Source organism: Lycorma delicatula, chromosome 2, assembly GCF_047948215.1.
Source record: "Lycorma delicatula isolate Av1 chromosome 2, ASM4794821v1, whole genome shotgun sequence".
Taxonomy (NCBI): domain Eukaryota; kingdom Metazoa; phylum Arthropoda; class Insecta; order Hemiptera; family Fulgoridae; genus Lycorma; species Lycorma delicatula.
In genome coordinates, this window is record NC_134456.1 from 79,966,252 (window position 1) to 79,980,534 (window position 14,283).

Sequence of the window (14,283 nt, forward strand, 5' to 3'; positions counted from 1 at the left end):
CAATATTTTTTTTTTTACATACTTGAAAATTATTTTTAGCTTTTTTAACAGATTAGGAAAAATTAAGTGAATTATTCATTCTGTTTTTATATTGTAAAGCATTCTGTGTATGAAATTTTATTTTATAGATATTTCGTATTAGAGAAAATATTGTTTGTATTAGATACCTTGAAAAACATTCATCACATTTTGAAAGAAGTTTGATAAAGATTTCAGGAATAGCTAATAGTATACTGAATTCCTTGAATAGCTCCTAGCATCTAAGTATTTGCTCTACCTGTCCTGGTTTAAATTAATAATTTCAAAGAGATATTAAGAAAAGTGAATATAATACATCTTGCTCCTTTCAACCACCTGCTCCTTTCATAATAATATAGTGTTTAATTTCTTTATTAATAAACAATGAATTGCCAGATATCAACATTAATGTAATATTTGTGATTAAATGTAACTCAAAAAATCTTCTCTTCTTTTCATAATTCAAAAACTTTAATATTATTTTGAACTTTACCTTAATTTCATTATCAGAGACTTTGCTGCTGTTGAGTTATTTGTTATAAAACACAATTTGTCAGAATGAGATAATGATTGTACAAAAGAAACCCTTTTCAGTTCAGTAATGTTCAGTAGATTATTGTTCTGCACCAGAGCAAAACCATTCAAAGACAAGTTAGACATATCACAATTAGTGGTTTATTTTTGAAAATATTTATTATATATGTTAGTTATAAGTAATAAATGCAATTTTTAGTTCTTCAATGTATAGAATTTGGAAAAATGATCAATTATTATAATTATTTATTAATATGTTACTTTTTTGTTACAATAAGCAAGAACAATGTTTTAAAAAATTATGATTTTTTATCTGTATGCATATAATTAAAACATGGTGTAGAAAATTTATTAACTACAATGAAATAAGGAATAAAGCCTTATCTAAATCCCTCAAGTTTTCAGAGAAAAAGGATTTTTAGAAAAAATATTAAAGTTAGGATTATTCTTTATATTTTTATTAAATAAAGCCATTTATTTAATTATTATCATATGTTTATAGTGCAAAGACTTGTATTATTGCATCAAAGAAGCTATGGAAAGAGCAGCAGCAAGAGGACAGGGAGTTATACAAGGTGTTGAACTTGGAGGAGAATTTCCAGTCCAAGATATGGCTACAGGAGAGGGTGGTTTACTTCAAGTTTGTATGGAAGGTGTTGGTCTACTCTTTGTACATAGCAAGGTGGGTTTACATTGCATGTGTCTTTTTTTTTCTTTTTCTTTTTTATGTATAAATTTAATTTAAAAAATATATATTATAACATCATCATCAGTCATCTGAAAGGTGAGTCTTGTAAAACAGTAAGCAGCTGTCATATGTTAAATTATTGATCTTTATTAATTAAAATTATGCAAATAAACTAAAATTATATAAGTTCTTTCATGTGTATTTATTAATATATAATGCTGAAAGAATAAAGTTATATTTACTGAGGACCCATGCTGCTCATCAGCATCAGTAAATAAATTATGTTACAGATAATTTATTTTATCATCTCACTTATTTGTTAGGGGTTGACGTGGTGAGTGTTTGAAAACCAAACAAATTCTGTATCTTAATTATTTGCTGAGGTAGGTGGTTTGAGTGAATTTTTAAGAGTGAGGAAATGTGTACTTTCCCTCAAAACCTTTTTAGGAATTGAGTGATAGAAGTTGCTGTTGGCTCATTTGATGGTGCTCAACGTGGTGAGTGTTTTAAAGCCCAAACAAATTCTGTATCTTAATTACTTGCTGAGATACCTCAGTTTGAATGTCATTGAGGTAAGGCTTTGAGTATGAGAAAAACTGTTCCCTTAAAACTCCTCTCATAATTGAGTAGTGAGCGTAGTCGGTGTATACTGGTTATCTGTGGCCTGCTGTAATGAGTGTTTTAATACCCTAACAAAATCTGTAATTGAATTAGTTAGCTGAGTAATTACAGAAAAATTAATTATTTTTAGATTGTCTACCAAATTTTTTTAATACATAGATTAATAAACCATAATTACTGTTATGCGAATAAAAACTATTGTGAAAAATATTAAATAATATTTTGTTCAGACAGACTTTTTTTATTCATTTATTTAAAAAATTAGAATTTTTTCTTTGAGGAAAAAGTTTATTTTGCATATCAAGTTGTATACTGAACAACCAAAATACAAGGACTTATTGCAGTAAGTCCTTGCCCATCTAGCACATATTTATATTCTGGTAAACAGCAATATTTACTAAAAGAACATCGGATTATATTTATAAACTCCATTTAAAAACACATTATATGATTTGATCAAATTCTAATCACTTGAGAGTACTTTTATTAAATTAATACATTTTTATTCAATTTTTTGCATTCTTTTTTTAAAAATTTATAAATATTACATATACTCAAATTCGTATTTAATATTTAAAAAAATTATTTTTATTCTGTATTGATTTTATTTCTTTACTTTACTCATGCCTACATCACTATGTTTTCACTTGTTAGTATGGAATTTAACAATTCGAACCGTATAGTAAATCATACACATCTATCACCGTTTTCTCTGAGAATTAATTTAAATTAAGCATTTAAATCATAAAACATGTTTTAATTTATATTAATATTACATTTAATTTTTCTTTTATATATTTTGATATGTGGTGTAAATAATAATAGCTAAATTCAGCTCGGAATATTTTAAATTGTTGAAACAAACAGAAACTGTACTTCTGAAAATTGAAATATATCTGTTTTAAATTTCAAAATTAATTAATTAAAATTTCCAACTAAATTTTTATAACATCTTGTTTTTTTTTTTAATTTGAAATGGTATTAGTAATTATTACATCTGATATATCTAATTTTTTCTAGAAGTAAATATAAAAATTAAAGTTAACATTTTGCAAACTTAATATTTTAAATAAAATTTTATACATGTATCTAATGCAAAAAGACTATATAAAGGTTTACAATTGTCTGAATGAAAAATTCTTTCCTCTACTTTGCGAAGTATTGTTGAAGAGTTGTGGCTTACTCATTTATGCTATGTTGGCCTGAGTCATGATACTAATCTTCCAACTTTAATTGCTAGTTCTTGAATTTATTAGTTCAGAAATAATTTGTACAAAGTACATCACCATTTAAAAATATGTTGTATTTAACTTTGTAGAATTTAGTTGTCTATGTTTGTGTTGACTTTTGTAAAGAAAGAAAATTGATTCATATAGTTTCTTTTTTCTATTGTTATATATGTATATATTACCAGAAATTCTTTATTATTATGCTTTTATTATATAAGTGAAACAGTCATAATTTTAGAAGAGAGAATCTATTCTGAATATTTTACAAATAATTACTGATTACCGTGGATTCTGATGATAATGAATTTGTTGTTGAATGCTTTGTCGCATTCTGAAACCACAAATTACGCCAAATAAAAGAGGACAAAAATGCGTACAATGTTTCTTTTTCAGTTAAATTATAAATATAATAAATTGTGTATGTGTGAGCATTCATATATAATTATGTTTAATATTTCCGTTTGAAAAAATCCAGAAAAGTAGAAAAAAGTTTCCTTTAATATTTATTTTTTTTTAGTCAAATTAAACAGGAATAAATAATCTATTTCCAAACTTTCCAATACCTTAAATTCTAAAGTAAATGCTGGAAGTGGCTGCCATCTTCATGAATACACACTTTTTACTGTGTTTCTTGCAATTGTTTTCAGAATTTGTGGGTTGATATTTAAAACAGCTTGTTTGATGTTGACCTTCAGTTGTTTGAGGGTTTGTGGTTTGTTTGTTGCTGTAGGCTTTTTCTTTGAGGTAATCCAAAGAAAAAATCTGGCACAGTCAAATCTGAAGATCTTGGTGGCCATAAGCCATGACTAATAATGCGATCACCAAAGAATTTATTAATGAAATCAGAAGTTGAATGTGTGTAGTGTGATGTTGCACCATCATGTTGGAACCAGCAGTATTGATCTTCCTCTTCCAAGAGTACAATGAATTGTAACAAAATATTCTAATATTATTTTACAGTAATAGTGAACTTGAAGAAATGAGGACCAATAATTTTTTTCATGATATTGTACACCATACGCCCATTTTCTGCAGGTTCAATTGTTTTTCTTGATAGGTGTGGGGATTTTCAGCCCTCCAAATCCTACTGTTATGGCTGTTTACGTAGCTGTCCAGATGAAACCACCACACCTCGTCTGTGAAAAAAATCGAGTCCATAACACAAATACTCTCACACACAAATCAATGAAACCATTGACAATATTTTAGCAATTTTTCTTTGTTTGGATCAAGAAGTTGATGAACTGTTTAATTCAATATGGTTGTAAGTTTAATTTTTTTGTCACCCGATGAACGGTTGACTTTGGTAAATTAATTTCAGCTGACAAGCATCTAATTGATTTTTTTGGCGAGGCAGTTAATCAGTCTTTGATTTCAGCGACTGTGTCTGCATTCAACACTATCATCGATTTTTTGTGTTCTTGTTATTAACAGAACCCTGTCTATCTAAATTTAGCTATTAACCTTAAAATTGATGTCTTGTTAGGTGCTGGTTTATCATAGTGCTTACGGCAAAAAAATTCTTGCACTATGACCATTGATGGCATGCTAAAATACGACTCAAGAATAAAAACTGGTTTATCTTGTGAAAACGCCATCTTCTCTCTAACAGTGCCCTGAGTGTTACGATCACTTTGTTATGGCTATCAGTAGCAGTATACTGCATTGGCGCAATATACACTTGTTGTGCAGTCCATTCCAGAAAAACTTGGGAAAGTTGAGCAGCAATTAAAATATTATTATAGAAGGATGATTGGTGGGTTGTGTTTTAAATGGGACACCTTTAGATAAGTTACATTCAAATGATTTTTAGGAAACATCTTTTCCAGTATTAGTAAAATTTCCCAGGATCCTACGTCTGAAGAGCATCACCAGCTGTAAGGCTCCAATGTGTTTTACAATTCATTCTCACTTTTTATTTATTAATTTTTTTAATATGTGGTTTAAACCATTTAATGCTTTCTTATCGTTTTCAGTAATCTTTCCAGACAAATACAGATAGTTTCTTTTATTATCCATGGGGCTACATATCTAGTCATTCCTGTTGTGATTATAATGGATTGAGTTTTGATCGGATTAAAACATATACATATATATATTTAGAAAGTAAAAACAGTTTTGTAGGTAATAATTTAAAAACCTGTTTCATTTTCGTTTCATGTGTAAAATAATTTCTGTGTATATTTTGTCATGTACATTTTTGCCCAGCTAATGTCTTGGACTTGGTATAGACTGCCAGATGGTTGTATTTGATCATTATATCTGGTATCACTATACCTACAGTTACTGTAGGTAACTGTTAGTCTCCAATGAAGGCAAGGGATAAAGTTCCTCTTTCAGCCAGATGAGCTCTCCTCTCCCTGGGATTTGTATTGCCTTTCTTACTTTAGTATTGGTTGGTAATTGGTAATATCTTCCTTAAATCTCTGCATTTGGTCACATGTCATGTAGCAAATGGTTCCAGGCAAGCTATTCCCTTTTCTCATTTCCAGTTCTTCCTTTTTCAGATAGTCAAATTGACAGCCAGGTGATCACTATAAGGTATCATTATCATATCTATAGCCAATGGATGGCCCAGTCCAGGCTCAACCTGAGAAAAATTTGATGCTGTTGGTGGAACCATGCTGAAAGTAAGGAAAGTTGTATGATAAGAATCTGTTGAACTTTGTTTTTCAACTGCATTTTAGCATATGCTGATAGGTGAACAGCAGTAGATATACTGCTGTTCACCCAGAACAGATATTGGAACTAGATATTGTTCCATTATTACAAGAAGATGTGAGTAGCAGGAAGTAGTCTGTGACCTTACCAGGACAACTCCTGGCTCTACTTTTATTAGGTTTCGTATTCCAGAGAGTGTGAGTGATTTTAATCATTTGTAGGTTATTGATGCAATGATTTAATAAGAGCTACGTGGATATCACATGGCTTGATAAAGCCTTACATGGGTAAATGTTAGCTTTTTGTAATTCATAACATTGACTGTGGTAGGGAACCCCTCAAGGTTTTCCATCCTACTAACAGTACACTTCATCAATACAGCTTAGATTAATTAATAATACCTGGTGATAGAAGTATTGAAATCAAATCAAATCATTTCTCAAGCTTGCAAACTATTTGAACACTTTAATTTAAAAATATACTAAAGAAATTATTAGTCAAAATCTGTAGAGTAAAATTTAAAACGTTTCATTACAGTTGCCAGTAATAGTACTTATTTTATGCTTACATCACAGGAACCGAAGAACTTTTCTTTTTTTTTGGAAACAAAATTAGACTTTGTTAATGGTATCATACTATAGAATTTCTGAAAAATGATTAATTGAAGAGATCAATAGTTTTTGGTATTAAGTAATTGAGCTGATGAAGTACCTGGTGTCCCTTTGGTACAATATTTTATTTATTACCCAGAGGGATCTTTAGTCATTCCAAAAAGTGTTTCATAAAAAAACTATTTCAAATTTCATTTGCTTCTGTTCTTGTCCTGAAATCTTTTACTAAAATTGGTCCATAGCAAGTAAATTACTAAAATTGACTCCTCAAGAAAGATGTTGAATACCCATTTGAATTTTTTTTTTAATACACTATGTCCTGTGCCTGTAAATTAAAAAAATTAACTAAAGAGAAATGATTTCTATTTTTTTTTTTTTTTGCTAAAAAATCTTTTGTTTTTGTTTAAAAAAAGGAGAATTCTGAGTTTATAAATTCCAAAAACTATATTTTTTATGAGTGCTGTTCAGAAATTAACCTACATTTTGTATAAAAGAGTATTAAATTGGTTGAATAATTCCCATTCAAATTTTCCTAAATTTTTTTTGAATTTGGTGAGTCAAGTGGGAAGGTCATTGTTATGGATGAAGAGAATCCCAGAAGTCAAACATGCCATGTTGCTTGTTTGGATTGCTGTGCATAACTTTTTTAGGCTCTCCCAATACACTTCTGCATTTATTGTAGCGCCAAGGTCCATGAATTCAACTAAGATTATCATTTTTCTGTCTCAGAAAATTATAACTATTACATTTTTTGCTGACAGTATTTTCCAACATTTATGAAATTTTTTTTGAGTGTGTAGCCCCACTCCATGGATTGTTGTGTTTTCACATTCACATACAAGATCCAAGTTTCATCAGTTGTCATTATCTGATCAAGTAGTTAGTACCTCACTTTCTGTGTCATAGATCTCCAGAAAAATCAAAGCAGATGCAATGTACTTTTATTCTTCTGAATTCTAATCTATTTGTATGTTCTGCAAGAAGTTTTGGAATTCATGTAGCGCAAAACTTTTGGTAACGCAATTTTAATTTCACAACTTCTTGCAAAAGGCTACTTGAAACATTTGGGAAATTTTTTTTTGCCTAAAAAATCTAATTTAGTTTATTTTTAAGGTTGTGTTGAAGTAGATTACGTTATTCATGTGTACTTCAGTAGAATCAATAGGATCGTCGTAAATTGAAATATTACGCACAAGCTGAAATAAATTAAAAAATTGAAGCAGAAGCTGTTTTGTGTTCATTTTACTAATAATTTACTTATATAAGTTGCATATTCAATATATGTAAATGGTGATTACTATAAAAAGTTAATTTCTTACCTAAATTGTGGTGTAATAAAAGCTTTGATTAAATAATTGATATCTCAACAGTTTACCTGATTTAATAAATGAAATACCCAAATAAAATTCATTCACTTTTCTAAATTTTACTTGTGAAAATAGTTAGTTACTCTTATAGAATGTCATTATTTAAATATTAGTCAGGGATTGAGATTATTGTAACACTTAGATTATACTGTAAAATACTAAATCCTCTCTGTTAAGATATACTACTCTCCCAATAATGGAATTATTTAGATAATTTTCTGGCTTATACCATGCTTAAATTTCAGTAAAAACACAATACATTAATTCATAATCATCGATTGGATCCAGTGAATGTTGAGTTTTAAGCAAACATTGATACAAACATACTAAAAGTCATTCTCATTAATATATGAAGGAATAAACTAATTATATAATATAAACTTATTCAGCCACTTCACAAAGTACAGAATTAAAGAACATTCTTACTTTACTTTTTTTTTTCATTAAAGCGCTTTGAGGCGTAAGCCCATTTTCAGTAATGTTTTTTTTTATAAATTTTTACTTTTTTACATTTACACATTAGATAACATGATACGTTAAAATTTATATTACAAATATTTATTCAGTCAATAATTTTTTTTTTTTAATTTAAAAAAATTGTTTAATCTTCTTTAATATATTATCATATGTTAATACAGTACTGACAACAGTCATATGATAACATGTTAAAGGAAATTTTAATATTATGTTTTAAATTTTAAAAAAAAATTATTGACTGAATAAATTATTATTGTTATTAATTGTTCTATAAATTTTTAAAATATATGTTATCTAATGTGTAAATGTAAAAAAGTAAAAATTTAAAAAAAACATTACTTAAGATGGGCTTATGCCTGAAAACACTTTAATGAAAAAAAAAAGTAAGGTAAGAATGTTTTTTGTGGAGTGGCTGAATAAGTTTTATATTATATAATTAGTTAGATTTTGCATACAGAGGAGATATGAACTACAGAAAAAATTAATTAAAATAAATTAATAATAAAGAAATAAATTTATGTGTGGATGTACTGTACATCTTTTACAGTAATGTTTATTGTAATAATGTTTTACAGTTAAAAAACTGTACATCAGTGCACTACTAGTTAAAACATTTGGAATAGTTTTTCTCTTTTATGTACAAATACATGTGCCATAAATGGTTTAAATGGTTTTTCATTAAGTAAATCTCTATGTAAATATTTATAGCAGTTTCATTTATAAATTGTATTTTAAAAAACTCTTACTATTAAAAATAAATTTAATGTGCCAGCTGCTTACTTGAGTTTAAATAAATCCATTTAGTCTAATTTAAGTAATGAAGTAAGATATTATCTTTCTTTATTACATTTGTATTCTTATTGTATTCAAAATAGAAAATTACAAAGAATTACAGAATAAATTTTGATTTATTCAAAGTTTGTCTATTAATTGTAGTGTTATAAATTTTAAATTATGTTTAAAATGAATAAAATTTAAGATTCATACTTGTTGCTGTTTTCTAACTTTTTCTTTTTTTAAGTTTTTTTATATTTTAAATAATTAAAATATTAATATTATTTAAGGAATATGAATCCATAATTATGCCAAAAGACTTAATAATAAAAATTCATTATATATATTTTTAACTACACTTCAGTCATAAAACATTATTTACTTCTTGTTTTTTTTTTTATTTTTACTTACAGTTAAATCATTTTTTATTTATAAATTTCCGTTCCATGCATGTATGGTTTTTATTATTTATCATTATCAGATATTATTTTTTTGCATTTTAATTAATTAAGATTTAACAAGATTTGATTGATTTTAATAATTACAATTTGTATAAAAATGTTTATGTATCTTTATATTTAATCCACAGGCTGTGACATTATGTGTGACAGTAAGTAGTAGTCTTGTCATCTTAGACTCATATATATATATTTTTTTTTTTAATTCTCTACGCTATAACATATGCAATTTTTTTTTCTTTTACTTGCATAAATTTGTAAGTTTCTGTTAAACATTTTTGTATTCTATTAAATCTATGCGTGTAATTTTATAATTATGCATTTGTATACTATTATTAAAGAATGTATAGTTAACTGCTAAATTGAATTGAGAGAGTTCTGATAGTAGCTGCAAAAAATAAAAATATATTTGCTACAATTTTTTTGTTAGTATTTTTGTGGTTTGTCATTTAAAAATAATTTATTGGTTTTGTTTTTTAAAAACCATTGTGAAAGTGTACTCAGTTATCCATTACGAGTACAGTTGCCACTGTATATTGTCATATTTATGTCCTTCTTTAATCTGTCAGTTGTAAAATTTAGTTTAACTTTTGTGTTTATCAGTTTGTTCCTTTGTATAATTTTCGGATGTTATAGTTTTGCTTTAAATATATTTTGTTTAGCTACAGATAGAATTTGTGTAATCCACCGGGTTGGTCTGGTGGTGAATTCATCATCGCAAATCAGCTGATTTCGAAGTCAAGCGTCCTAAGGTTCAAGTCCTTTACAGGAAGTTACTTTTATATGGATTTGAATACTAGGTCGTGGATCCGGTTTCTTTGGTGGTTGGGTTTCAATTAACCCACTCATCTCAGGAATGGTCGACCTGAGACTGTACAAGACTACACTTCATTATTCACACATATCATCCTCTGAAGTAATACCTTACAGTGGTTCCAGAGGCTAAACATAAAAAGAAAGAAGATAGAATTTGTGTTTCTTATATTTATGTTTAGAATTTTTTTATGTTGAATGGGTTAATCTTATGGGATCAGGCTCCAACAGCTTGGCAGATATCTAGTTCCCATATAACTGATTGACAACACATTGTTATTAGAGTGACTTGTATTTGTTTATAATTTTGTATCACCACTATTTTTCATCCTAAAATTAAATCATGTTTTTACATCTACGTACAATGAGATTTTCAGATTTGTAAGATGGAAGATAATTTAGATCTATAAATAGATCAGTCATTCCGTTCCATACTTTCAATGTAAATGTTTAGAGACTTAATATCTTTATATCTTGTATTTTTCTTCTGATAATTATAAATAATAATATTTTATATATTTAAAATGCACATTTTTTAAAGATGTTTTAATTCCAAACACAAGCTAAAAAGGAGTGATTTATTGCGTAAGTTTAGCTTTTATGATAAACAAAGTTAGATTAGATTATACTAAATGAAAATGAAGTACAAATTTTATTAATTTAATTAGATTGTATAATATAATTTTGTTTGATGAAACCTTTTCGTGAAATAATTCCTAAAACAAAAGTAGAGATGCATTTACCAATTATTATATAATTTCTATAATGATAGTAATACTGGTTTTATTAGCTTACTAGCAATTAGTTCGTAGATTTAAATAATTTTCAAATATAATTTTTGTCTAATTTTTTACCAACATTTACTGATGATTCATAGGTGCCGTCTGGTAAAATTTGATTTTTTTACAATATTCTGTGCTTTACATTAGTGTTAAATTGAAAAATGATAATCTTAAAAAGTTCAATTTTAAAATGCATCATTTTTTAATTTCAAAATAATTAATTTAAATTTAGCATTTAAATCATAAAACATGTTTTACTTTATGTAAATGCTACATTTATTTTTTTTTATATTCTGATGTGTGGTGTAAATAAAGAGGGCTAAATTCAGCTCTGAATATTTTAAATTGTGGAAATAAACAAAAACTGTACTTCTGAAAATTGAAATACCTATTGTAAATTTCAAAATTAATTAATTAAAATTTCTAATTAAATTTTTATAATATTTTGTTTTTGTTTTTTAATTTGAAATGGTATTAATAATTATTACATCTGATATATCTAATTTTTCTAAAAGTAGAAATAAAAGTTAAAGTCAACATTTTGCAAACTTAATATTTTAAATAAAATTTTACACATATATCTAATGTAAAAAGACAATATAACAGATTGCAATTGTCTGAATAAAAAATTCTTTCTTCTACTTTTCAAAGTATTGTTGAGGAGTTGTGGCCTACTCGTTTATGCTGTGTTGGCTTGAGTTATTTATCAGAAATAATGAAAGTAGTTGTAAAATCGTAAACATATTTTTAAATTTGATTAGCAAGATCATCTTGTGTTTTATTTTATTAATTTTTTTTTTAAGTTGAAAGATTAACTTGAAATTTTTATTATTTATGAGATGAATACTCAGCAACTATTTTACTAAACAACATGAAAGAAAAACTTAAATATTATGTAACTGAAAAATATACTTGTATATTTTTTAGATGGTTACAGAAACCACTTACTTTAGAATACAGTTTCTATTTTATGATTACTTCCAAAACTGGTAATTGGGAGCACTAGATTCAAAAGTATTATTACAATTTAAATCCGAAAATTAAATTTTTACTTTCTCAGCTGTTAATATTATGGAATAACGAAATTATTGTAACCAGTCATAATTTTGGACCTATTTTTGGACACCTATTTTTTTCTTTTTCAAAATTTTAAGTTCACCTAAGTCCAAAAGTATAAAATAGTCTAAACGCAGCTCTTTATGTATGGATGTGCAATGTGTTGGGATCTATTTTTTGTAATATCTCTGGAACGTGTGAACATATAATAATTAAATTTGATATAGTAACTCATGAATATCAAGTGTTAATTAATTTCTATGAAAGTGGAACAAGTTGTGGGATAGTTTATGTTTAATAGGTTAAAAACCAAGGAAGCTATAAGGTTAGTAAATAGGTTTAACTAAAATCAAGGAAGTCACAATCATACTACCAGCTATTCTGTTTTTTAAATACTAATTCTTTTTCATACTGTATGTATGAAATATATGTTTATTCCATTTTTTTTTTTTTATACTGTGCAGCTGGAAATCAGGTTCTTCATTATACAATAATTTTAAAATGCAAAAACCACATCTGATCTACAAGTTTTTATTATTACACTGATTTCATTTACAACAATTGTATAAACTCATTTTTATAATATTGGAATTTGAACTAAAATAAAAAGAAAAGATTGTTATTGGTTTTTAGATTTATTTAAATTTGTTTTACAACTTTGTATAGCAATATGTTATTGGTTTTTATATCACATCTTACTTTACATGTTTTGATGAGCTATGTGTGAGCAAATTTTTGCGAGCCCAGTTTTATACACAAATTAATTAATCTAGATTGCTTTTGCCAGATGCATGGTTTTGATAATTGCCATTTTATCTGTATTGTTTACTTTTGTTGCCGATTTCTTTCTTTCTCTGTTTACATATTTTACTACTTCTGAACCTGTTTAATCATTTAATTTTCTTTCTATATGTCATTGTATTAAGCTGCTGGGATGGCCTAGCAGTTGTAGAGTTTGTAATTTCGGTCAAATATCATTTTTGGTTGATTCTTTGGTCCAGTTAAAAACTATCAAGAAGTTATTGTCAAACATATTTATACTGTGAAAGATAATACGTAGTTTATTATTTGTTTTTCTTGTGTAATTTATTGATGCTTAGTATGACCAGTAAGCATTAATTATAAAATAATAATTGCAAGTACATAGTTTTACATCATTCTATAGATTTTCTCAACAATCCTAATCTAACCTCCAAAAATTGTTGTTTATTGCAAAACTATAAGTTTTAATTAATTTAAGCTGTTTAAGGATAGATTTGAAATGGATATTTCAGTTTATTTCAGCAGTAGCAACAATACTACTGAGATATTATTTACATTTCATATGTTAATGATGTAAAATAATTCACCGTCAAAATTAATATAAATTAATTATTTAATTCACTGTTAAAATTACTCGCCCACAATAAATAAATTTTTTTGTTTGGTTAGAAACATTTCTATGCACTAAAATGTTGACATGTTTATTTTTAAAGATTATTTATTAATATCTGAAATATTTTGTTTGATGTATTATTGATAATATTTTACCAAGATGATGATGATGATGATAATAATAATAGTATTTCTTTTGTTTTTTTTTTTAACCAAAATTTTATTAAAATTGGAAAGAGTAAATATAACAGGTGATAGCTATTTATTTTAGTTCATATCTTTGTCTTATGGTATTGAACAGTATGTACAGTATAAACAAGTAGAATAAAATTCTTGGTTTCAATTTGTTGAAATATTATCTTAGCCAAAATACTACAGTTCAGTGCTTAGTCCAGCATTATTTTAATTATTTATTAGTGAGGTGTCATCAGTGATTAAAAGGAGTAAGATTTATAATGTAATAAATATATATATATATGCAGCTGTATTTAACATCTTATTCAGTTTAATTTATTAATAAATGAGTATAAAGAAATAATAAAATTAAATTATTAGTCTGTCAAAAATATAAATAGTGTCATAAAATCAGTCATTACTAGAAAAGATATTAGGTGGATTGATTGATAATAATTTTTCTTGGAATGGCAGTATAGATTGTATTAGAAAAATGTCAAGACTGACTGTAATTCAAACCCAGTACCTTCCAAATGAAGACAGATTCTGTCACTCCGTGGAGGTCAGTGGAGTGGTAACTTATTTATGACACAGTTAATGGAACAAAAAGGTTTGTGGAAGTCCATAGAACTACATTATTCAATTA

General features: G+C 26.6%; 1 protein-coding gene across 1 annotated transcript in view; it reads left to right on the plus strand.

Moving 5' to 3' along the window:
• Rab3-GEF (Rab3 GDP-GTP exchange factor) overlaps nucleotides 1-14,283 on the plus strand; it is a 316,556-nt gene that overhangs the window by 251,949 nt on the left and 50,324 nt on the right. The window contains exon 32 of the mRNA XM_075355604.1: nucleotides 1,055-1,234. Coding sequence (XP_075211719.1) covers nucleotides 1,055-1,234 — 180 coding nt within the window. The remainder of the gene's footprint in view (nucleotides 1-1,054; nucleotides 1,235-14,283) is intronic.